Source organism: Ctenopharyngodon idella, chromosome 21 (assembly GCF_019924925.1).
Source record: "Ctenopharyngodon idella isolate HZGC_01 chromosome 21, HZGC01, whole genome shotgun sequence".
Classification (NCBI taxonomy): domain Eukaryota; kingdom Metazoa; phylum Chordata; class Actinopteri; order Cypriniformes; family Xenocyprididae; genus Ctenopharyngodon; species Ctenopharyngodon idella.
Genome location: NC_067240.1, coordinates 19,047,015 through 19,071,008, shown reverse-complemented (window position 1 = coordinate 19,071,008; position 23,994 = coordinate 19,047,015). Strand labels below are relative to the sequence as shown.

General features: G+C 36.7%; 1 protein-coding gene across 6 annotated transcripts in view; it reads right to left on the bottom strand.

The window, feature by feature from the left end:
• tenm2b (teneurin transmembrane protein 2b) overlaps window positions 1-23,994 on the bottom strand; it is a 289,835-nt gene that overhangs the window by 61,498 nt on the left and 204,343 nt on the right. For all 6 annotated transcript variants that reach the window (XM_051876630.1, XM_051876631.1, XM_051876633.1 and 3 more), the window contains 2 exons: window positions 15,552-15,777; window positions 2,746-2,984 (listed from right to left, as the gene is read on the bottom strand). In XM_051876630.1, the coding sequence (XP_051732590.1) occupies window positions 2,746-2,984; window positions 15,552-15,777 (465 nt within the window). The remainder of the gene's footprint in view (window positions 1-2,745; window positions 2,985-15,551; window positions 15,778-23,994) is intronic.

The window sequence follows — 23,994 nt, the reverse complement described above, 5'->3', positions numbered from 1 at the left end:
TTGTGTGTGTGTGTGTGTGTGTGTGTGGGTTTATAAAAGTCTGAAGGTACTGATGCAAAAACTGGCTCTGCAATGTGAACAAAAACTAAAAACAAGGCCAAAGCCAAAGCTCCTGCAAAATAAACAAAGAAAAACAAAAGAGATGTTAAGCATGTAAATGTGCGAATTATTCGAGCAGAAAAGACAGACGGCTGTTTTTTCACTGCTTTGTAAAGGTGCAACTCTCTCACAGGCTGGCACACACTGAAGGTGCTTGGTGACATTTACAGTTGACTGTGTTGCTGGAAAGGGTCCGACTCTTATCGGACTCGGCACGCAGTCTCTGCCTCACCTTCAGTGCCACCTTTTCTTACTGTTCAAGTGCTACTCTCAGCAGCGAAAATACACCAAAACGTGTTCTCTGTCTGTTTGTTTTTGCATCAGAAAACCCTACAACTTTTCGCTGCTCAGTTACTAAGAACTTAACCTACAGTAACTCTTTTTTAAGAAAAAGAGAAGAACTTTAGACTTGAAACTAAGCAGCACTCCCTGCAGAGAGGTGCCTTGATAAGACTAAAACCTCCTTCCCCAAATACATCCGAATCACAGCTCATATCAAACGGCAGATGAATCACACATTGCCGTCTGAAGTAAACGTCCACACGCTGAGGCTCCTTCCGCCCCTCTGCGTGGGTATTTGCTTTGCCGCAATTGTACCACAACAATAACACACATCAATGGTTTATCAAAGACGCTTTGAAGCGCTTCGTTCTTCGTGATAAATGTCATTCTTCTGAGTGAGTCATCTCAGGGTCATTCTTTGAGCTTTGAAAGGCCATGGTGTGCTAGAGGACACTGAGCACTGCCCAGCAAACCCTCTGCTAACCACACTAACTTGTGCTCATGACATTTAAGAAGTGTCTAATTAAATTAATTGATTTATCATACCGTGGTTGCTGACTTATTGTTTAGACAGCAATAAATGATCCATCAAGGATCCATGAATTCAGTTCAGGACCTAATTATGCATGACTGAATTACAAAATGTGAATTAAATATCACTGTTTGCATCGTGATAAATTATAAATTGCTTATAAAGTAACAAGTGAGTTTATCTACATGCCTAAAGTGTAAATCCGTGACAGCGCAAAGAAAATGAATAATCACATTTAAGACTGTGGTTGATGCCACAAAAATCCCCTAGTAACAAAAAACTATATCAAAATCTATTTAAAATACATTTATTTCATACCAAGTATATACTTCAAAGCTATTAAAGGGATAGTTCACCCAAAAATGAAGATCATCCCATGATTTACTCACCCTCAAGCCATCCTAGATGTATATGACTATCTTCTTTCAGACAAACACAATCGGAGATATACTTAAAAAGCCTTAGTCCTCCAAGGTTTATAATGGTTGTGAATGTTAATCCAAATTCTGAAGACAAAAAAGCTTTAACTTCCGTGACGTAGTACACAATGACATGACGTTCTACACTATGACGTACATTGTGTAGAACGTCATGTCATTGTGTACTACATCATGGAAGTTAAAGCTTTTTGGACGTACATCGAATGCGTATGGCTGTCGGTCCAGAAGCTCGTTATTTTACTTTATACTTACACAAATGCAGCGATTCGCTTCAGAAGGCCTTTATTAACCCTCTGGACTCGTATGGATTAATTATTTTATGGATGAATGCATTTTTTTTTTGGATTACCTTTCACAACCATTATAAACCTTGGAGGACTAAGGATATTTTTAAATATATCTCCGATTGTGTTCGTCTGAGAGAAGATATGGATCCTAGAATGGCTTGAGGTTGAGTAAATCATGGAATAATTTTCATTTTTGGGTGAACTATCCCTTTAACATATTTATTGACATATCACTTAAGACTTACTGATATAAAATTATAATTAAAGTTTATTTGGAGCATTTCTTTATTGCATAATGCACATTTCTTAATATTATGCCTAAAAATTGTTTTAATATCACTATTTATAAGGATTGTATGATCTTAGTATAAAATCAGTCTTTAACTGCAAGATATTTAAAGTGTATTTAAAGTATACTTACAATAGTTCCACTTTAGCACAATCAGATATATTTATGTATATCTTTAGTTGGACCTCAACATTACTTCTGCACAATTAAACAGCATTAAGTACAAAATTAGTTGTTCCAATTTAGCAGACTTTAAGTATACCAGTTTAATATTCCAAAAGTACAATTGCAAGGTATTTTTATTTAGCACATAAACATGTAAATGTATTTGTAGTATACTTAGCACCAAATAAATGTATTTCAAATACATTTTAGTATATTTTTTTTTTCACTAGGGTAGCAAAAGCTTAGCTCACTAATATTATTTATATTATGTACAAATAATTCAAATATATATGACGTTTTCTGCCAGAAATGACAACCGCAAAAATCACTCTCCAAAACAAATTCAAGTGCCAGATTGCCATTCATTTAGGTATTGCCATCAATATCTACTAATGACATGAAAACTCCATCTGAACAACTGGAGATGCTTCCTCTGTAGTACATCCCAGTTGCATATTCGTCCATGGCAAACAATGATGGCAAGTTGCATGACATGCGCAGTCTGCAAAATGAAGCCTGTGCTGACCAAGTAATTTTATGAACTATACATTTGCAACAACACCTTTTTGAACAATGCCTTAGTGAAGTAACAGACTTATTGTATGGTACGGCATAGTGATTTTATAAAGAACAGTGTTTTGAAGAACATACCTATGACATAAGAGAGCAGGACGGCCAGCAGCACAGCGGCTGCGATCGCAGACACAGCGGCGCATTTCCAGCTGCAGTACTTGGAGGGCTTCTTCAGCTTAAAGGAACTCCTGGAGAATGTGTTTCTGGGTAAGAGTCGGGGTGGTGGGGAGTAGACGGTACCACCGGTCAAGGGATAACCTGGTGAAGAGCTGCTGAACAGAGGAGTGCTCCCAGATGGTGTCTTAAAAAGAAAGTGCCTACGAGAAGAAAGAAAAAAAAAGAACAATTTTTAACATGACTCAGCTGTTTATCTGAACTAATGCCAGCAGAAGGCATATATCTTTCTTATCTTACAGTATCACTAGTCTAAACGTTCTGAAATTTGCCAATATGCCCACGGCTTTACTGGGCTTTGATAAATCTTATAAAAAAAATCTCCTTTAATGAGCTGAATGACTAAAAAAAAAGCCTGTTTAAGTTTGTTTAATGGATAACTCTGAGGAGAAGGCTATTTGTTTCATTCACATTTTCCAGAAGCTCATGTTGTTCATTTCATTCTAATGCTATGGTTTTTCTAACAACCAGGAGTTCAATTTGTACATAATGGCTTTAAATGAGGCTCATTTAACACAGCTCTGGTCATTTAAGAAGTATTAGGCATTAGACTACTACTTTGTGTACTAGCAGTGTAGACTGAATGCATCATAAAGACAACTCCTATCGACTGCTCAGCAGAGAGAATTGATTTTTGTTGTTGTTAAATCCCTGTGCTTGCTAAGATTCAGTACGATGCTGAATAACCCTGGACTGCATCAAACCTTTAGAATTCATAAGATTATGACCATTAGACACAAAATGAGAGGTCAAATGATGAGGTGGATGGCAATGTTATTGCAAATCAAAGGTGAGCTGAAAGGGGGAACGTGTGTGTGCGTGTTTGGGGATGGGGGCAGATGGGAAGGGGATGAAAGCAGATGACAGTTTGACCAGGAAGCTTTGATGAACACTAGGTTTGGCTCAGGCTGAGGTCCTATGCTAAACCAGCCTCAGATCTTTGTCCATGTGTCTTGTTCGGGACAGGAGGTCCACTCAGACTCCACCAGGCCTCTCTGTTGCCTCCCTGCTAGGCATCCAACTGCTCCCTGCTGCCCACAGCCAGAACAAACATGGCTAGCATCTCAGTTCGGCAAAACTCAGCAACAAATCTATTGCTAGCTTTCAGATCTGAGCTGAACCTGCTTAACAGTCTAGAATAATGTGACAACTCCATGTTACTATACACTAATATTTGTGGCACAAAAAGTTTGTGGTTGGTATGTTTTTTCAATATTTTTGAAAGAAGTCTCTTATGCTGAACAAGGCTGTATTTATTTGATCAAAAATAACAGTATAATATTGAGAAATATTATTCCAATTTAAAAAGACTGTTTTCTATTTTAACATATTTTAAAATGTCATTTATTCCTGTGAATAAAAGCTGAATTTTCAGCATCATTACCAAAGAAGATAGAATAACACAAGACACGTCACTCGTATTGTTTTGAATGGGAGAAAGTGCAACGCGCAATATGGCGGAATAAGTCCCGCCTTCTAAATAAGAGCCAATCGCCGATTGGTAAAGTCATCGCATCACTGCAGCGGCCGTTAGAAGCTCTGGTTCCTATAGAAACAGTCAGATGCGCGCTTCCTATAGAGATGTGCAGTTAGGACATGTGCATTAGCTTGATCTAGCCTGAAAAAAATGCCTTTGTCATGATTCTAGCATTCAGAAACAATATTTATGAGTCAGTTGTTGTCAGATTTCATTGGTGTTTTCAAATATGAAATTTAATTGAAAGCTTGGCAAACAGCTTTGGAGAATTTGATGTTTCCCCATTCAAAGAATTAGGAGCTGCACTTGCATGCCCGAGAGGCATTTCAAAGATGGCCGCCGAGCAAAATGACTTGTCTTAAAGGGACTTTGATCATTACTCCAGTCTTCAGTGTCACATGATCCTTCAGAAATCATTCTAATATGCTGATTTGCTGCTCAAGAAACATTTCTTATTATTATCAATGTTGAAAACAGTTGTGCTGCTTAATATTTTTGTGGAAAACATGATACATTTTTTGAAGATTCTTTGATGAATAGAAAGTTCAATAGAACAGCATTTATTTGAAATAGAAATTATATTATAAATGCCTTTCCTGTCACTTTTGATCAATTTAATGTGTCCTTGCAGAATAACAGTATTAATGTCTTTAAAAAAAAAAAATCTTACTGACCCCAAACTTTTGAACAGTATAGTGTATGCCGTATGACTTTCATTTTTCAATGGAACCAAAGGTTTTAGGATTCCCCCCAAAAGTGATGGGCTGTCAAGCTCCAAAATGAAAACAAGGTTGGGAAATCACTATAAACATAATATAAAAATGGTCAATATGAAGGAGTTTTATTCAAATTAGTGTATTGGTCACTGTATTCTTTAATTGTATGGAAAAGAACAGCGTGAACATTCTTCTGAACTTCTTTTCTGTTCCACAGAAGAAAGAAAGACGTATGATTTGGAAAGACAAGGGTGAGAAAAAAATGAGAGAATTTTCATTTTAGTATGAACTGTTCTTTAAAATCTTTTCTGCATTCGGTTGCTGCTGCTCATTTCGGTGCTGGAAAGAAGTAACAGGTTGTGAAATCGCACCGTTAGATTCCCGCGCAGCTGTGGTTCGAATTCACAGCAGAATAGGTGGCTGAGTTTGAACTGTTTTTCATACGAGCTGGCTGAAAGCAGTGAAGTGGGAATAGAGAAAATCTGTCATTCCCTACTCCGCTGCCTTTACTTTATGCGTGTGGCCTCACACTAAACAGTGCAATCTCACTGTGCAGTCACGGTCATCTGTGGACAAGCTCCGGCTCAAGGTTACTCATTCAAGCCTTTACGATTCATCTGAAAGCAGGCAGACAATCTTTTTTCCACTCTAGCTTAATAACACGCAGCACAGAATATGAAGCATAATGAAACTTTGTCTTTCCATAGCAGGGCATGTCATCACAGTATGGGAAATCCTAAAAATAAAAAATACAGTTCAAAGTCTATATTTAAATGTAATATTCTAGAATCCTTTGAAGTCCAAACATATGGTTTGACAGACATGTGATAAATCAACGTAAAAGAAGTGTTAAAGCCAGACATCAGGGGCCATGTGAATAATCGACCCTCTAGGGCAAATTACATTACACTGACATGGAAGAAGAGAAGCGGAGAGATGTGTGAAAGCTAGATGGAGATGGATAAATGTAGAAAGAATAATAAAAAAAAAGGACAACAAAGCAGCCAATAAAAGTGCTATAGCAGTTACATATTCATAGGATGGATGGATAGATAGATAGATAGATAGATAGATAGATAGATAGATCTATCTATAGAACTTCCAACATAATATCACATTAGTTCCTCAAGATTATGTCCATAATTGTATGTTTATCACAGTTTATGCCAGTATGAATTTATAGAGCTTCTTCATCACAGTGAATTTAAATCTTGAAAGGTCCCTGTTGGACATGTGATGCTTATAATCACTTCTGAAACTTTATCAATGTCAAGTTTTTGCACATTTTAATTTGTAAGGGAAAAAAAATTGCAAACTTGTGTTAACGAATAAACAACAGCGAGCCAATCAGAGAATGCTCACCCTACTGGGACATCTCACCAGCAAACCATCCACACCAACTAGCGCAAACAGAGCACGACCGAGAAACATGGCAATAAGCAAAACAAGGCAAAGCCGCAAAAAATCTCACTTTCCCAGTAAACACCTTTTCTCTCCTCCTGTGGGAGAGGAGAAAAGGTCCAGAGCAATTAACAAGCAAACATGAGATTTAACAGAGAACGCAAACAAAAACATTTCTCAAGGTGAATTAGTATTCCACACAAATATATAAACAGTCCGAACTGTCCAAAATATTCCGCTTAATTGGGATTTCCGATTAAGTGACAAAGCCTCTGGTTTGGTGTTCAACATTTTTTTTTACAGGACCAAGGTCCTTAACTATTTGCATGTAATGACCAAAATATATTGTCTCTTCATAGAGGCAAATCTGCTGTTTATTTCCACAAACTCAAAATATGATAAATGTCTCCAGGAAGCCAAGCCAACCAGAAATGGTTTTATGTTGAGGTACATTGAAAGGACTCACTGGAGACTCTCTTTCTCTCATACAGCACATCGATTTACCGCTGTCCCCAATAGAAGATGCAGTGGCAGCATTCAGAAACCTCAAGCTAAGGCTGTTACATCCTGTCCACTTTATTCTCACCCATCTCCAGCCAGAGAAGTGTCTAGATAAGAGCTATTCCCATCCACTTAAGAAAATAATGTCACACAACACGTTTCCATTTTGTACCATCTGAGAATTGAAGCGTCCACACTTTGGTCATTGAGAGTGAGGAAAAAACAGCAGTTCAAGTGAGTCTGAAATGCATTTCGAATACACAACATCACACAGTTCATCAGCTCAGATGAAATGTAAACTACAACTCCCATAATATATATATATATATATATATATATATATATACACACACACACACAGGTGCTGGTCATATAATTAGAATATCATCAAAAAGTTGATTTATTTCACTAATTTCATTCAAAAAGTGAAACTTGTATATTATATTCATTCATTACACACAGACTGATATATTTCAAATGTTTATTTCTTTTAATTTTGATGATTATAACTGACAACTAAGGAAAATCCCAAATTCAGTATCTCAGAAAATTAGAATATTGTGAAAAGGTTCAATATTAAAGACACCTGCAGCCACACTCTAATCAGCTAATTAACTCAAAACACCTGCAAAGGCCTTTAAATGGCCTCTCAGTCTAGTTCTGTAGGCTACACAATCATGGGGAAGACTGCTGACTTGACAGTTGTCCAAAAGACGACCATTGACACCTTGCACAAGGAGGGCAAGACACAAAAGGTCATTGCAAAAGAGGCTGGCTCTTCACAGAGCTCTGTGTCCAAGCACATTAATAGAGAGGCGAAGGGAAGGAAAAGATGTGGTAGAAAAAAAGTGTACAAGCAATAGGGATAACCTGCACCCTGGAGAGGATTGTGAAACAAAACCCATTCAAAAATGTGGGGGAGATTCACAAAGAGTGGACTGCAGCTGGAGTCAGTGCTTCAAGAACCACTACGCACAGACGTATGCAAGACATGGGTTTCAGCTGTCACATTCCTTGTGTCAAGCCACTCTTGAACAACAGACAGCGTCAGAAGCGTCTCACCTGGGCTAAAGACAAAAAGGACTGGACTGCTGCTGAGTGGTCCAAAGTTATGTTCTCTGATGAAAGTAAATTTTGCATTTCCTTTGGAAATCAGGGTCCCAGAGTCTGGAGGAAGAGAAGAGAGGCACACAGTCCACGTTGCTTGAGGTCCAGTGTAAAGTTTCCACAGTCAGTGATGGTTTGGGGTGCCATGTCATCTGCTGGTGTTGGTCCACTGTGTTTTCTGAGGTCCAAGGTCAACGCAGCCATATACCAGGAAGTTTTAGAGCACTTCATGCTTCCTGCTGCTGACCAACTTTATGGAGATGCAGATTTCATTTTCCAACAGGACTTGGCAACTGCACACAGTGCCAAAGCTACCAGTACCTGGTTTAAGGACCATGGTATCCCTGTTCTTAATTGGCCAGCAAACTCGCCTGACCTTAACCCCATCGAAAATCTGTGGGGTATTGTGAAGAGGAAGATGCGATATGCCAGACCCAACAATGCAGAAGAGCTGAAGGCCACTATCAGAGCAACCTGGGCTCTTATAACACCTGAGCAGTGCCACAGACTGATCGACTCCATGCCACGCCGCATTGCTGCAGTAATTCAGGCAAAAGGAGCCCCAACTAAGTATTGAGTGCTGTACATGCTCATACTTTTCATGTTCATACTTTTCAGTTGGCCAAGATTTCTAAAAATCCTTTCTTTGTATTGGTCTTAAGTAATATTCTAATTTTCTGAGATACTGAATTTGGGATTTTCCTTAGTTGTCAGTTATAATCATCAAAATTAAAAGAAATAAACATTTGAAATATATCAGTCTGTGTGTAATGAATGAATATAATATACAAGTTTCACTTTTTGAATGAAATTAGTGAAATAAATCAACTTTTTGATGATATTCTAATTATATGACCAGCACCTGTATGTATATATGTATATATATATATATATATATATATGCTGAAAATTCAGCTTTGCCATCACAGGAATAAATTACATTTTAAAATATATTCAACTGTTGAAAAAACTGTTATTATTGGTAAGCATAAGAGACTTCTTTCAAAAAAAAAAAAAAAAAATCTCACCCAAAACCAAACTTTTAAACAGTAGTGTATATATTTTCCACAACCTCTGAAAGTGTAGTACTCTCAGCTTAACAAATTTTACCATGTTTAATTCTTTCCATAGATTTCAACCCAAAATCTGTGCAAAAAGTCAGCAGATTCCACCTGGGTCGATTATATCTGGCGACGAACAAAAGAAGTTAGCAATAGTTGAGATTCATAGCAGGAAAGGCGAGTATTTCTTCTCTGCATTTTTCTGTGGAGAAGTTCGAGGCCTGTTAGCGGATGACAAGTCATGTGCAGAACAAGTGAGAGAAATGACACCGGTGTTTCAAACAAGCCCACGGGGAGAGCGATAGAAGGGAAAAAGAAAAGAAAGAGACAGCAGGCAGACACACAACCTCTTCCCTGACGCCTAATAGAGAATCTTCTCCCATTTCCGTCCACTAAGATGGAGCACACCGTCATTAGCTCCAGCTCAGGGGGGCACTGCAGGAGTTTTAGCCCAAGTAAACCACCTCTAATTGGGATCCGTCACTGTGGCAGGCCCAGTTTTTTTCTGGATAAATACTGAGCTTCCTGAACAAGAGGATTAAAACTCAAGACTATGGAGGGGAGGTCCCAGAGCTCAAGTGTTCAGTGCACTCTGATACAGCGCTCTTAACACACACTCACGCTAACACTCAGCTGAGATTTTGATGGTGGTGTGACGTCCCGGCGGAAAACAGTTTGAATAAAAAAAAGTTTCTTCCCTCTGCTGTTCCTCAGAACTGGGCCATTTCTTATGCGCTGACGGGAGATAACGATGGAGATCATATTTCATAAGATAATTAGTCTTGCATAGCTAGTCACAGTGAGCCTGCATTTTTTCAAACCTTCGAGCATCTGGAGTTTCCCCTCTGTGCTGCTGAAACCCAGCAGAACCACGTAGGAGCGCTGAATGCTCGTCACAGAGTGTGTTAATTTGGACCAATACACTTTGGAAAATGTGCATATTAAGGTCCAATTGTGAGATTGACCAGCACAAAGAAAAATTGTTCATTTTTATCTGTCACCAAGAGATTTAAGATTAGTAGCCTGGCAACTAAAAGAAGCCTTTAATGTATCTAGAATTTTTCAATGCAGATTTTTTTTTTTTTTTTTTTTTTGCGTGACAGTAGAAAACAGCTTTTTCAGAAACAAGCTACTTTTTCCAACAATAGATCAGGGCTTAATTTGTGCCAGAAAAAAACAAAAACAAATCTGGATCCGGCAACTTCTAAATTCGATCCAGCAACTCATTTGGGGGATCCTCCATCTCATACACCACAGAAAGAAATTTATGTTATGTCGTTAAATGTTCAGTATAATAACAATAATGTTGTTAATAACTTGCTATGTTAAATGTATAAAAAATATTAAGAAGTGTAAGAAATGCAGCTACAAAGTAGTCCATGCCATGTTTTGGCATTGATTTATTGGATTTGACCGCTATTCGCATTTGCAACGCATAACCAGCAGTGTGTATATATATATATATATATATATATATATATATATATATATATATATATTCAATGCACTTCTGTTACGTCGCTATGAATATTTTAACATTTGAGTCCTCTTTAAGTATTTATGTGCAGAGGTGGATTATTATGTATTATACATTACATCTTGAGAGAATTTGTCGTGATGGAGCCTGTTGCTTCAGAAAGAGTTATATGTGTTGTTGGGCATCGCTTTATTAAATGCTGCGCGGAGATGCAGAAGAACTGATAAAAGGGCTTAAACGGCCACTAAGCACAAACGCCGGCAGCCTCCGTTATACCTGCAAGTGCACACGTGCAAAATGTTTAAACTTCTGAATTCCTTCCCGAATGTCAAGGGCTATGTTGGTCAGACCTTTTGTTGGACTTTATGTCCCTTACAAAAAATAAGTATACTTCAAGTTCATTTTGTTAAATATACTTAAGTGAAGTTTTAGGAATACTTTATGTCAGTGATCTCCAAACTCAGGACCTGGAGGGCCGCTGTCCTGCAGAGTTTAGCTCCAACCATCTCCAACACACCTGCTTGAAAGTTTCTTGTATGCCTAGCGAGTCCTTGATTATGTGGTTCATGTGTGTTTAATTAGGGTTGGAGCATAAACTTTGCAGGACAGCAGCCCTCCAGGACTGAGTTTGGAGACCTCGCTTTATGTATTAAGTATTCTAATATCAATGTACTAGTATCTATAATTGTGAGTGTACTATTTCAGTACTACTTGGGACTAAATTAGCCCACTTTTTAGTGTATAAAAGTATACTTTTAAGCATACTTTGTGTAACAGTAGTAAACTTTGACTACACAACTAGTTTTCTTTAAATGAACTTAACATCCTACCTATAGTTTACTATTTATACATTATTTTTGCACATTAAGTCAGTCAGCAACTTTTTATTTATTTTTATATTTTTATATTTTCTAATTTTATGTCTTTTATATATTTTTAAACATTTCAGTTTCAGTTTGCTAACTGTTTTTTTAAAAGCTTAGCTTAACACGTCCTAAAGCCTTGATTATACTTTCGTCTGGCTGCACAGCACGAGCCTCGGCTGACTGCGCAAGCTCCTCCCCAAACGGATGAGGCGTTTATACTTGACACGCTTGCCATTGTATTATTCTTTAAAATGACAGAGGGTGACTCAAAATAATTGGCCTCTAAGCCATTAGTAATCAGCAGTGAGAAGAAGTAAAATAGACACACGACGATGTTTGTTTTAGTACACTTCACCAAAACCACGCTACAAAAAAATCATGTAAAACTTTGAGATTATTGCATTAGAATAAAATATATGCACATGAGAACAAATGTATAAAACTATATTAAACAACAATCTCTTAAATATTTTCTAATTTAATTAAACATTTTCATTTAATTTCATGAACATTTTTATTAAACATGGACCATTATTTTCAGTAAAATGGCTGGTTTCTGCTAGTGTAGGGTCATTTTGTAAATGTAAACAATTCATTTAGACAAGCAGAAACTGGGTGCCTGTAAGATGCTGGTTCAGACATATATGCTCGAGCAGAATCGGCTCGAAGTCGTGTATCTTCGGAAGTGGAGCCGCGCGCAAACTTACAAAAAATGCTGTGCACACCGCCACGCAAAATGGCGTGCACTCAATGCGCACAACCGCCCACACCGCGATGACGTAAATTTTTGCCACGTGCACCTTCATGCTTGTGTGGACGCGGCAACTGTAAACCAAGCTTAGCAGCCGCAGGTCGGATGACTGCATCAAATAGTGGGTCAAATCACCCCACCGACTCTCTACTACCAAAACATGGCAGAGCTGAGAGTAGCTCTAAACTGCCTCTGTAAATACCCAACGGTATTTATCTCATTAAACCGTCGTGAGAAGTGCTGGGTATGCACTTTGTGGCAGACAGGGCTGTCTAACAGACAAAGCAATATGAGGGAGAGGCTGTGTGAGGTCACGTCCATATGCCCTGAAAGAAGTCATTCTAATCTGCCAGCCAAGGGTAGAGCTTTGAAGTGTCAGGGGATTGTGGGCAGTCCATCCAACGTCTGGAGGCAGCTTGATACGTTTGAAGGATCTGAGAGTGCATTTGCTTGTGTGTGCATGAAGAATATTGAAAAAGCAAACCTGCAGCCGCTCAAAACCGTTATGAACTTGGATGCAGCTGCGTGTCGGTGGCAAAAACTCCCTCCGAACTTTTGCCTGCTCCACCTGCGGTCCCCTTGGCTCCAGACTCTCGACCACTGAGACACTTCATCTCATGTGACAGCTGCACATTCTTCACTTTCTGTGTCTCTCAACCAATCTGTCACCATATGGCCGTGTTCCTCTCTCCTGCTAGTACTCTAGCATTCAAAGCAGAACTTCTCGTATCCCGCGCTCGCCGTTGCAGTCCTGTTTTGCATGCGTGCCATCGCATGACCTATTTTTCAGGCGGTGCTTGCTTCATCTGAAAGTGAGTGTCAATTTTTTTATGGGAGAGAGCGACGGAGAGACAGAGAGAGAGGAAGGTATCTGTGGAGATAGACGGTGACTGGCGCTGATGGACGTGGAGTGTGTGCGAATGTGTGTTTATGCGCATGTGGCCTGGAACTTCATGGATTCTGTGGAGTGAACGCGTGTGCCGACACGGTATTGGACACACAGCATGGTGCTGGGTGGGGTACTAAAGGAACTGGTTTGTGGTGTGTATCAGAGCACCTGGTGAATAAAACATCTGAAAGACAGGGGGATGGGAACCGAAGAAAGAGAGAGAGAGAGAGAGAGAGAGAGAGAGAGAGAGAGAGAGCGAGAACAAGAAATAGGCACAAAAAAAAGAGTGTGTGTCTCATAAATAGTGCATACAGCATTAGAGGAGAGCATTGTTGAGTCAAGGGGAGCAACCCTCCAGTCCTGCAAAAAAATATACCCTATACTACACAATAAACAAACACAAAAATACAACCCACAGAGACCCAGCAGACACAATCCAGTGTGTGTGAGTGTGACAGGCTGTGACTAAGTGTTCGGTGAGGGTCTCTGGGAGGGTGGGTGATATGGGTTTGTGTCTTTTGTGTCTGTGCCTTGTAGACTGGGGGCTAATTACATGCAGTGACTGCCTAAAATCATATTATATATATATATATATATATATATATTTATTCAGACACCTTGAACATTTTATAATTATGTCAAATAACACTTAAGCAAAACATGGTCAGGTCAAAGTGTCTGAATAATTTTTTTAATTTTTAAAAAAATAAAATTTATTATCAATTTTACTGTTAGTCCACTGTATGAAGAATTTTTTTCTTACATAAATGAACTATAGTGTCCTGCACCCACTAGTAAAAATATATCAAAAATATCAAAAATGTCTGAATAATTTTTGGTTTGACTGTATGTATACACTACCAGTCAAAAGTTTGGAAACATTACTATTTTTAATGTTTTTGAATGAAGTCTCTTATGCTCATTAAGGCTGCATTTATTTAACAATAAATACAGAAAAAACAATAATATTGTGAAATATTATTACAATTTAAAATTATGGTTTACTATTTTAATATATTTTAAAATATAATTTATTTCTGTGATGCTGTGAATTTTCAGCATCATTACTCCAGTCTTCAGTGTCACATGATCCTTCAGAAATCATTTTAATATGCTGATTTTTATTATCAACGTTGAAAACAGTTGTGTTGCTTAATATTTTTTTGGAACCTGTGATACTTTTTTTAGGATTCATTGATGAATAAAAGGTTAAAAAGAACAGCATTTATTCAAAATATAAATCTTTTCTAACAATATAAATCTTTACTATCATTTTTTATCAATTTAACACATCCGTGCTGAATAAAAGTATTAATTTAATATAAATCTTTTCTAACAATATAAATCTTTACTATCACTTTTTATCAATTTAACACATCCGTGCTGAATAAAAGTATTAATTTAATATAAATCTTTTCTAACAATATAAATCTTTACTATCACTTTTTATCAATTTAACACATCCGTGCTGAATAAAAGTATTAATTTCTTTCAAAAAAAGAAAGAAAAAAAATTACTGACCCCAAACTTTTGAACGGTAGTGTATATTGTTACAAAAGATTTCTATTTTAAATAAATGCTGATATTTTTTTAACTTTTTATTCATCAAAGAATCCTGAAAAAGTACCATAATTTTAAATTGTAATAATATTTCACAATATTATTGTTTTTTCTGTATTTATTATGAAATAAATGCAGCCTTAATGAGCATAAGAGACTTCGTTCAAAAACATAAAAAATAGAAATGTTTCCAAACTTTTGACTGGTAGTGTGTGTATATATATATATATATATATATATATATATATTTTTTTTTTTTTTTTTTTTTTTTTTATTAGTAGTAGTAAGTTCATTCAACTTTAGTTTTTTATCTTCTTATGAATGAACACTGTAAAAAATAAAATAAATAAAATAAATTACAGTGTTCATACAATTTTAGTTTTTTTTCCAGTTTTTTCTTCCTTTTAATTTTTTATACATTTGATAAGTATAGTATCATTAAACACAAAACAAATAAAGATTATCTTATTTTATATTATTTTTTATATTAAGTTAATTTATGAAATCAATTGAAATTATAACAAATATATATTTAAATATATGTGGTTAAATAAATTTTAAAAAATAATGTGAATTAAAATAATAATTATTCAGTTTTATTTATTATTTTTATATCATTTTAAGCATATCATTTTTTATTATAGATTTTTCTATTATATGCAGAAAAAAAAAATGACAATACCATTCCCTTTATTAGAAGATAACATCCGGTTAAAAGATCATTAATGGCTATAATGAATAGAATAGGCTATAAAGGCTAGGCTATAAAGTAGAAAGTATGTGCATCCACATCATGCATCATGATACGCAGCCAATAAAAATGGACAATAGAGCTCTGTAGTTTTCTGAAAAAGGAATCTGAGCAACCCTAGCAGGTGTCTTTTGGTGTTTTTGTGAAACTAACCGTGTCTCCAGTGGGACACTGCTGTTGAGAGCCCAACTGTCCTGGAGCTGGACGGATTCAGGGGTGGAGGGTCCATCTGGCGGGGCGACGGTAGGTGCGTGGCTCTGCAGGTTCCTCCGGCTGGCCTGGTTATTGCGATTGAGGGAATTAGCCGATGACTGGTGGTGGTTGTGCGGGGGAGGCAGAGGAGGTCGAAGGGAGGTCTGACTGTGATGACTGGACGCACCTGAAAGTGACAGAGAAGAGAGATTAATCTCAGAACATCTCTTCCTTCATGTTGCCTCATAGGATGCTGTCTGTAAAATGTTTTTCAGACCACAGATTCAGAACATCAAGTTGTTTAGGTTACTTTGATTCAATGCAGTTGTAATCTGTTTACTGTTCGGTAGCCATGCGTGAAATGATTGTAACCGAAAGGAGGAGAGGTGAAATGCTACACATTTTGCAACAGAGAGAAGGATCAATTATGGATAATAAGATAAGCAGACACAAAAAAGACTTTGATAAAATCTATTGCTAGGAGGAAAAATAAAACATGTCTGGATTTTTATTAGATTGAATTCTCTGCAAGTATGAAAACCTGGAAACAAAAATACATTTGTATTGCCTTTCTAGCTCCTGACATGCTTGCTACAATTATATATAGAAATATTATACCATTAGATGTTATTTTAGTAATGGTATAATGACTATATATATATATATATATATATATATATATATATATATATATATATATATATATAATCATTTCTCAGTCTCTTTATTAGAATTTAACCAGAAAATACAGGAAATTTGTATGCAGTATTAAAAAACAGGGGAAAAAAAGAAGAAAAAAAACAACAGAAAAAAACAACAGCTTCTATAGGCTAAAGTGGCAAGTATTTAATGACCTCCTCTTACACTTGGGGGATAGCAGAAACCACGCTCTCTTAAACATAAATGAAATGGAAAAGGACTGGAAGACCAAGAAAACTTTCAAAATATGACGTTTCTCAGATTTACTTCTTTGAGAAAATGGAAGTCCAGGAAGTCACACTAAATACTGATTTTTGCTTAAAGAAGCCATTTTGTTATGATTTTTTAAATATTTTGTCTACATATTTCCTGCATTTTCTGTTTTTTATCACAATAAAGATGAAAAAATAAATATGGATGGTCATTAAAACATTGCTAAAACAACAAAGCTGGTGGTGGCCTAAGACTTTTGCACAGTACTGAAAAAACAATTGTATTATTTGCTTTGAAATAAAATCTAGAATCTTTGATCATAAAACTAAGCATTTAAATATCATCTTACTAAGACATACTATTGGGAGATATAGAGTGACAACTGATATTTTTATGCATTTTCTCCCTCTTGAATAAAATGTAAGTTTATATTAAATATACACTTTTTTTTTTTGTCTAAAGGTTTAATAAACTTCTATTTTTTTTTTTATTGTTTTTTTTTTCTGACTATTATTTCATGTCAGGCTTTACAGAGTTCTCAAAATATAACAATCATTATAATATAATAATATAATATAAATAACCTGCAGTGTTTTATGATTTAGGCATGTATAGGTGTTCATTTAATTAACTTATGAAAGAAGGTAGTTGTGTGATTATCTCAGCCTGTTAACAACTGAGATACATTGGAAGGTAAGATTTTTCACAGCACATAAATGAAAATATTTGCCGCACTTGACGGTCTCTGAACAAATAGTGCAATCAAGCATTGTCTAGAGGTTTAACAGATAAGTCTCCATTCCTGAGTGTCTAATGTAAAAAAAAATATCCACATGAACTGCCACAAAAGCCTGGGTTTATTTCTATCATATATTCCACCTTTATTTGTTTTTCTTCAACGTAACGGTTGCAAATAACACAGCAAATATGATAATGCGCATTTCACACCCTCTGCCGCACCTCCCGACATCAGCGCATGAGGTCAAACGGAAGCAAATTCTTCCAGGAGCCTGTGAAAAGAGGGGAAAGCAAGGCATTCAAAAGTGCCTTTGTGTCCCTTAAGAAGAGGTTCCGAGATGAAAGAGGATTTTAGACCAACGGGAGATCGGCTACGGTCTGAGGGCCAGGGCTGTGTAATCTCTCTACATGCAGTGTGTCAGAGCGCTCTAAAAACGGAGCGCGACAAAACCCGGCCGGGCATAAAGCCCTGCTCTCTCAGCTTACAGCGCCAGAGGAACTCTGGAGGAACTCTCCGACTCCAACAATGGTGCTCAAAACACTGGATTATCGCCCGATGACATGCCCATCAAAACCAGCCCGGCCACTCTCCACATACTGGAACAAAAGCATGGAGGAACTTGTGCTTTTAAGGGCTCAAAGCGCTGCCACAACCGAGGCCTCATTCTTTGTTTTTTCAAGGGGACCTGGCGTAGTCGGACAAAATTGATGCGACAGGCGCAGAAGAAGCGCCCTGTGAATGGGAGCCTGTGACAGTGGCCTTCAATGGCCAAATGAAGGATTCTCTTTTCGTTCGCATGTGAGAACGTCTCGCCAGGGGTCTCAGTGTGAAGCGCTGCAATCACAGAGGAACAATGGTCCGCTGCTGCACTTCCATTATACAGAATGTGGAGCACACGGCGCACAGCCAGAGAACGGCGCTAAAGTCAGTACAGTAATGCAGAGATTACAGGCGACTACTGTTATTAGCACAGAGATACGTGAAAGAGCTTAAATACAAAATCTCTCACTGTAATGTGCACGTCGTATCCAAACAGGAGGCAGAATACAGGGGGTCGTTTAAGACGCCTGTGGAAAGAGATATTGATTGCCAGGGTGTGTAGCTATGAATTTGCTGTCTGGAACTTTCCTCCAGCGGATGATATGGCAACTTCACTGAACATAAACGAGTGGATTAGAGGTCGGACAATAGTGGATTCTGCCTAATACAGAAAACTAAGGAGCAAAACCTTATCAATAACAGATTAATAATCTGTCGGAGTCCCGGCTCACGGACCTTGTCTGATTCCATCCCCCTCTCTCTCCCATTTCACTTCCTGTCTACTCTATACTATCCAATCGCAATAAAGGCAAAAAAGCAAAAAAAAAAAAAACAATAATCTGTTTTTATTAAAATTAATAATATGAATGAACTTAAGTTTGTTTGTTTTTTTGCCTGATTCCATCCACCTCTCTCTCTCTCTCTCTCTCTCTCTGTTTTTTCATGTTATTTTATAATATATTGTGTATATTACACATTTCGTATGTTTTTTAAATAAAATAACGAGTTACTTTTAATAATCTTTCAGAGTCCCGGTTTTCGGACCTTGCCTGATTCCGTCCCCCTTTCTCTCCCACTTCATTTCCTGTCTACTCTATACTATCCAATTGCAATAAAGGCAAAAACAACAAAAAAGGCAAGAAAAACATTAATAGTCTGTTTTTTTTTTTGTTTGTTTTTTTTAATTAATAATATGAATGAAAATAACGAGTTACTTTTAATAATCTTTTAGAGTCCCGGCTTTCGGACCTTGCCTGATTCCGTCCCCCTCTCTCTCTCACTTCACTTCCCGTCTACTTTATACTATCCAATCGCAATAAAGGCAAAAACGACAAAAAAAGGCAACAACAAAAAAAAAAATCTGTTTTTTTTAAATGAATAATATGAATAAAAACTCAAGTCTTTTTTCATGTTACAGTATTTTATTCTCTTGTGTTTCTTTAGTTGTATATGTATTTATGCATATTTGCTTTTTAAATAAAACAAATTAAAATAAACATTAAAATTAAAATAAAATTTTTTGTCAATAACGATAGTTCCTATCAGCACCAATTAATTGGTAAAACCAATATTCTAATCCTAAAGCACTGGGACAAAAAACAGCCAAGGTGGTTCTTCTTTTCTCGCAATAAGGAAAATAAGTTTTTTCACCCTGGTGTATTTTATGACTGAGTTCTGTAAAAACGAAGTAAAATTTATTTTGGGCAGAGAAAGAAACCCTTTCATGACACAAGGTCACAGATTCTGCTTTGCTTCAGCTCGTTCCCTGTCAAAACTTCCGCTTTAACACAAGCTTCATAAAACCTCGATTTATTGGGACACGAAACAGCTGTGAAGCTATTCTGTCCTCCACTACTGACATTCATTTATTTCCCACCAGCCTTCATCACTCTCTCTTTTCACAAGGCTGTGTTTCTTTCTCCCTCCGCTTTCCGTTCTTCACCATTTAGCAGTGTTTATGAATAATTGAGTTTTGATTCAGTGAGCGAATGGCGGAGGCAGACAAAATAGTCGACAAGAAACACAGGGAAAGCGACACTATGTGGGCTCAGAAAAGGCCTATTCGCCTGATTCGAAACTTCCTGCTCTTCCTGCCAGCCTGCCCTTCTCTTAAAAAAAAAAAAAAAAAAAGAAGAAAAGAAAAAGAAAAAGAAAAAAAGACACATTTACATTCAAGGCATATCAATGAGAAACTGCTATGAAGATATAGTAGAAAATATAATTTATTCAGCTTCCTGTGTCTGGCTACACAAGCGACTGTGCGGAAATCAAGCTTGCCCCGCCCCCAAACACACACACACACACACACACACACACACACACACACACACACACACACACACACATGATGATATCTACCTAGTTTCAGTTACTTTTACAGAACCAGGAACAAGAGAAGTATCGATATTATATACAAATTAAAATGTAACAATTAGATATGGACCGTTTTCAAACAGATTTTAGGTCTGCTGATCACCCCAAACCCATGCCATTGGTCGAAACTGCTTTGTCATGGTGGTTTGCAATGTTTATTATTATTATTATTATTATTATTATTTCCAATTCCAATGTATTAATAAAGCACATAATAATACAACAATGTTGACCACAGTGCTGTACACACCATAAGACATTAAAATATAACAAACACAAATAACTATAAATAAAAGATATGCAAAAAGAGACTCAGACTCTTAAACTCTCAGGCTCTTAAGAGTCTTAAAGACACTTATAACATCTTCAGACTCCTGTGACAACAGTACCTCGACACTCATGTATGATCATAAGCTTACGTAAAAATGTGCTTTTAAATGCCTTTTAAACTCACAAAGAGTTGATAATTGTCTGATATATTGTGGTAAATCTTGATTTCGATCCACTTTTTTAACATTTATATACATTTTTTGGTAATCATTTCTATTTATTAGTATAATTTTTTTATTTATAATTGTCTTTGCACATTAAGTTGGTATATGAACAATTTTATCATTGAAAAAAAATGCACCATCTTTAACAAGCTACATCATTAGTAAAAAGAGTGTAAAAAAGACACAGTAAGAGAAAGAGAGCGTGACTGGGTCAGAAGAAATGAGCTGGTGCTGGTGAGACAGGCGGAGGAATGGAGGAAGAGACATGGGACAACAGCTCTGCGTGGCAGCTTCTTGTTTCCAGTGCATGGCAATGGTAAAATTACTGCAGCCAAGCTTTGCTAGGCTATAGGCCATGCCATGACAGGGATTAAAATAAATTGCCCAACATGAGCGGTGGGAACGGTGGAAAAACAATAGGAGTAAAAGCATAAATGTCAATTTGGAATGATAAAAGACACAATCTAAATGTGGCAGGAGGAGCCTGGAGACAGAGCGGGGGTAATTGAGCTCCGTGCTATAGAGTTGAGTGTTTACAAAAAGAGAGGGAAAGAGAAAGAGAAGGAGAGAGCTATGAGGTGTCATGATTGGTGGCCAACCACCTTCTGTCTTTCATCCATCCTCAGACTAATTCTCCACGCACCAACCACCGTTTTTTCTTTCGCTCGCTCGACAGATCTGGCTAGACGGTATATGACAACCAACAATATTTCAGAGTTTTACTGAGTAGGAGTATGGGAACCTTGTCAACAACATGTTCACGCTGTCATTTGAAGGTATGAACACAGAACATGTGAACACAGAACTAATATACAAAAATATCTGAAACAGTAATTACAAAAAGTGTGACTGCAATTCATTTGGAGCTTAGCACACTATATAGTTACAGCACTGCCTTTGGAGCTGAGCCAAAAACATTGCCCTACTGCAGTGGTTCTCAAAGTGTGGGGTGCGCCCTCCAGGGAGGGGGGTGGTTGGGGCGCACAGGTACTGCAGGGGCGGGGGCGAGGCAGATCAGCAGGAAAAAAAATAAAGAAAACAGCCGTTGCAATGGCATTCAAGTGTGTGAATAGCGGTTGGCGCTCTGCCTTTATAAAGCACCACCGAACACCAATTCCACTGAATCGTTCTTCTTCAGACCGTTGACAAAGTAAAAATATTGCATGTCTTTCAATTTAAAATCTTTCTGTTTTTATGTTTTTTTTTTGTGATATTATTTGGTAGTCAGAGGTGGGGTGGATTTTGGGGTGGCAGATTTTTTAAAGGTTTTTAAAGGGGGCGTGACCAAAAAAGTTTGAGAACCACTGCCCTACTGTCATTTCATGATACCAGTAATGTATTTTCCTGGAAATGCGACCAAAAATGGTTTATACACTGCCGTTTAAAAGTTTGGGATCAGTAAGATTTTCTTTTATTCAGAACAGATGCATTAAATTAATCAAATGTGTTACAAAAGATTTTTTTTTTTTTTTTTCATATTTCAATCAAATGCAGTTTCTTTAATATTTCTATTCATCAGAGAATCCTATATATATATGTATATATATTAATAATGTTTTCACAAAAATATTAAGTAGTACAACTGTTTTCAACATTGCTTTTAATAAGAAATGTTTCTTGGGCAGCAAATTAGAATAATTTCTGAAGGATCATGTGACACTGAAGACTGGAGTAATGATGCTGAAAATTCAGCTTTGACTTCATAGGAATAAATTACAATTTAAAATGTATTAAAATAGAAAACATCTTACTGACCCCAATCTTTGAACGGTAGTATTTATTAAATTACACTGTGGTAATGTTTGTATTTTAAAAATGACAAATACTACATTTCATTATATTTGAGTCAATGGACACAAAACAAAAACCAAAAAATACAATTACTCTGAATTATCAGTCAGGCATCAGTGGATAACACAATCTTCACATTATTCAACATCTAAAAAAATCAACAAAGTAAAAATAAAACTGCTTGTGACAGGATGAGTATAATGAACGTGACCGTTCGTTATTTGGCAAGCGTAAACAACTAAACTGACTTTATGCCTGTCAATAGCCTTTAATAACAAGTTCTCAAGCTCTCACGTGTAAAGTGTAATATCTTTCACTAAAACATCTACCGTGGCAGTGTTCCCAGTTTTTTTTCCAGTTATGATGACTACAAAAGTTTTCTTTAAGAGAACACACTCACTAGGAGTATTTCAAGCCAAAGAAATAATGTAAAACTGACCATATTTAGAAAATAATACAGACTATAGAACTATCCATTATCTTTCCAGGCCTGGAAATCACACTTTTAAAGTTTCCAGATTTTTCCAGGACTGTGAGAACCATGTTGCAGTACAACCTGTATAGCAAAATCTCAAAATACCATCTGACACATTTCTACTGTTGAACAGTACACCACAGTAATACCACCCATCCCTATTTCCTACAATACACTGTCTTGACATATCAAGCGGTTTTATTTTCAGTAAAAGTCATATCTGCATGCAGAGAGATACAATGAGATCAGCTGACATCTCCCTCCTTTGCTATTGAAGAACTAAGGATCCAAAATGGACAAAAATAGCTCAGTGGTGGACACCAGCTGGCCTTTTTCCTTCTTCTTCATCTTTTAAAGCTGAAGTGTGTCATTTTTTAGATATTTAAATACATTCTCCTCCAGTTTAATAAACAGATATAATATACATTTAGGGATAGTTCACCTAAAAATGTAATTTTATCATCATTTACTCACCCTCATGTCATTTTTCTTTCTTTCTTCAAGAATATATTTTGAAAAATGTCTCTTTTTTTGTCAATGGTCACCAAAACTGTTTAGTTACCAGCATTCTTCAAAATATCTTTTTTCATTTTTGGGTGAACTGTCCCCGAAAAGTGTAAACACTATTATCAATCATTATCGCTATTCAATCAAGCATAAAACTGTAGGTTAGCCAATGGTGTGAGTTTGGGGTGGAGATATCGGTCAGCCTGACCAATGACTGATGGAGGAACTGTTTAAAAACAGTCATTCTTTTTTTATTCATTTTATAAAATATATAATAATATAAAATTGAGTGAAAGAGAGAAAGAAAGTTCATCGCTATTCTAAACACACTGTTTGGTCAGTCTCAGTCACTTGCCTCCATTAATTAGGGAGTAATAACATCCTACTCTGATTACAAATGTCACCCAAACGCATCCTCAACACATTCACGAATGCATCACAATTACATTCATTATACCGCTAATGTTTAGGTCGCCTAATATACAATTATTCAGATGCTTGACTGACACAAATGAAACCATTTTATTTGTCTCACACTGAACTCAAACATTCGAATCATAACACAAACTTCCA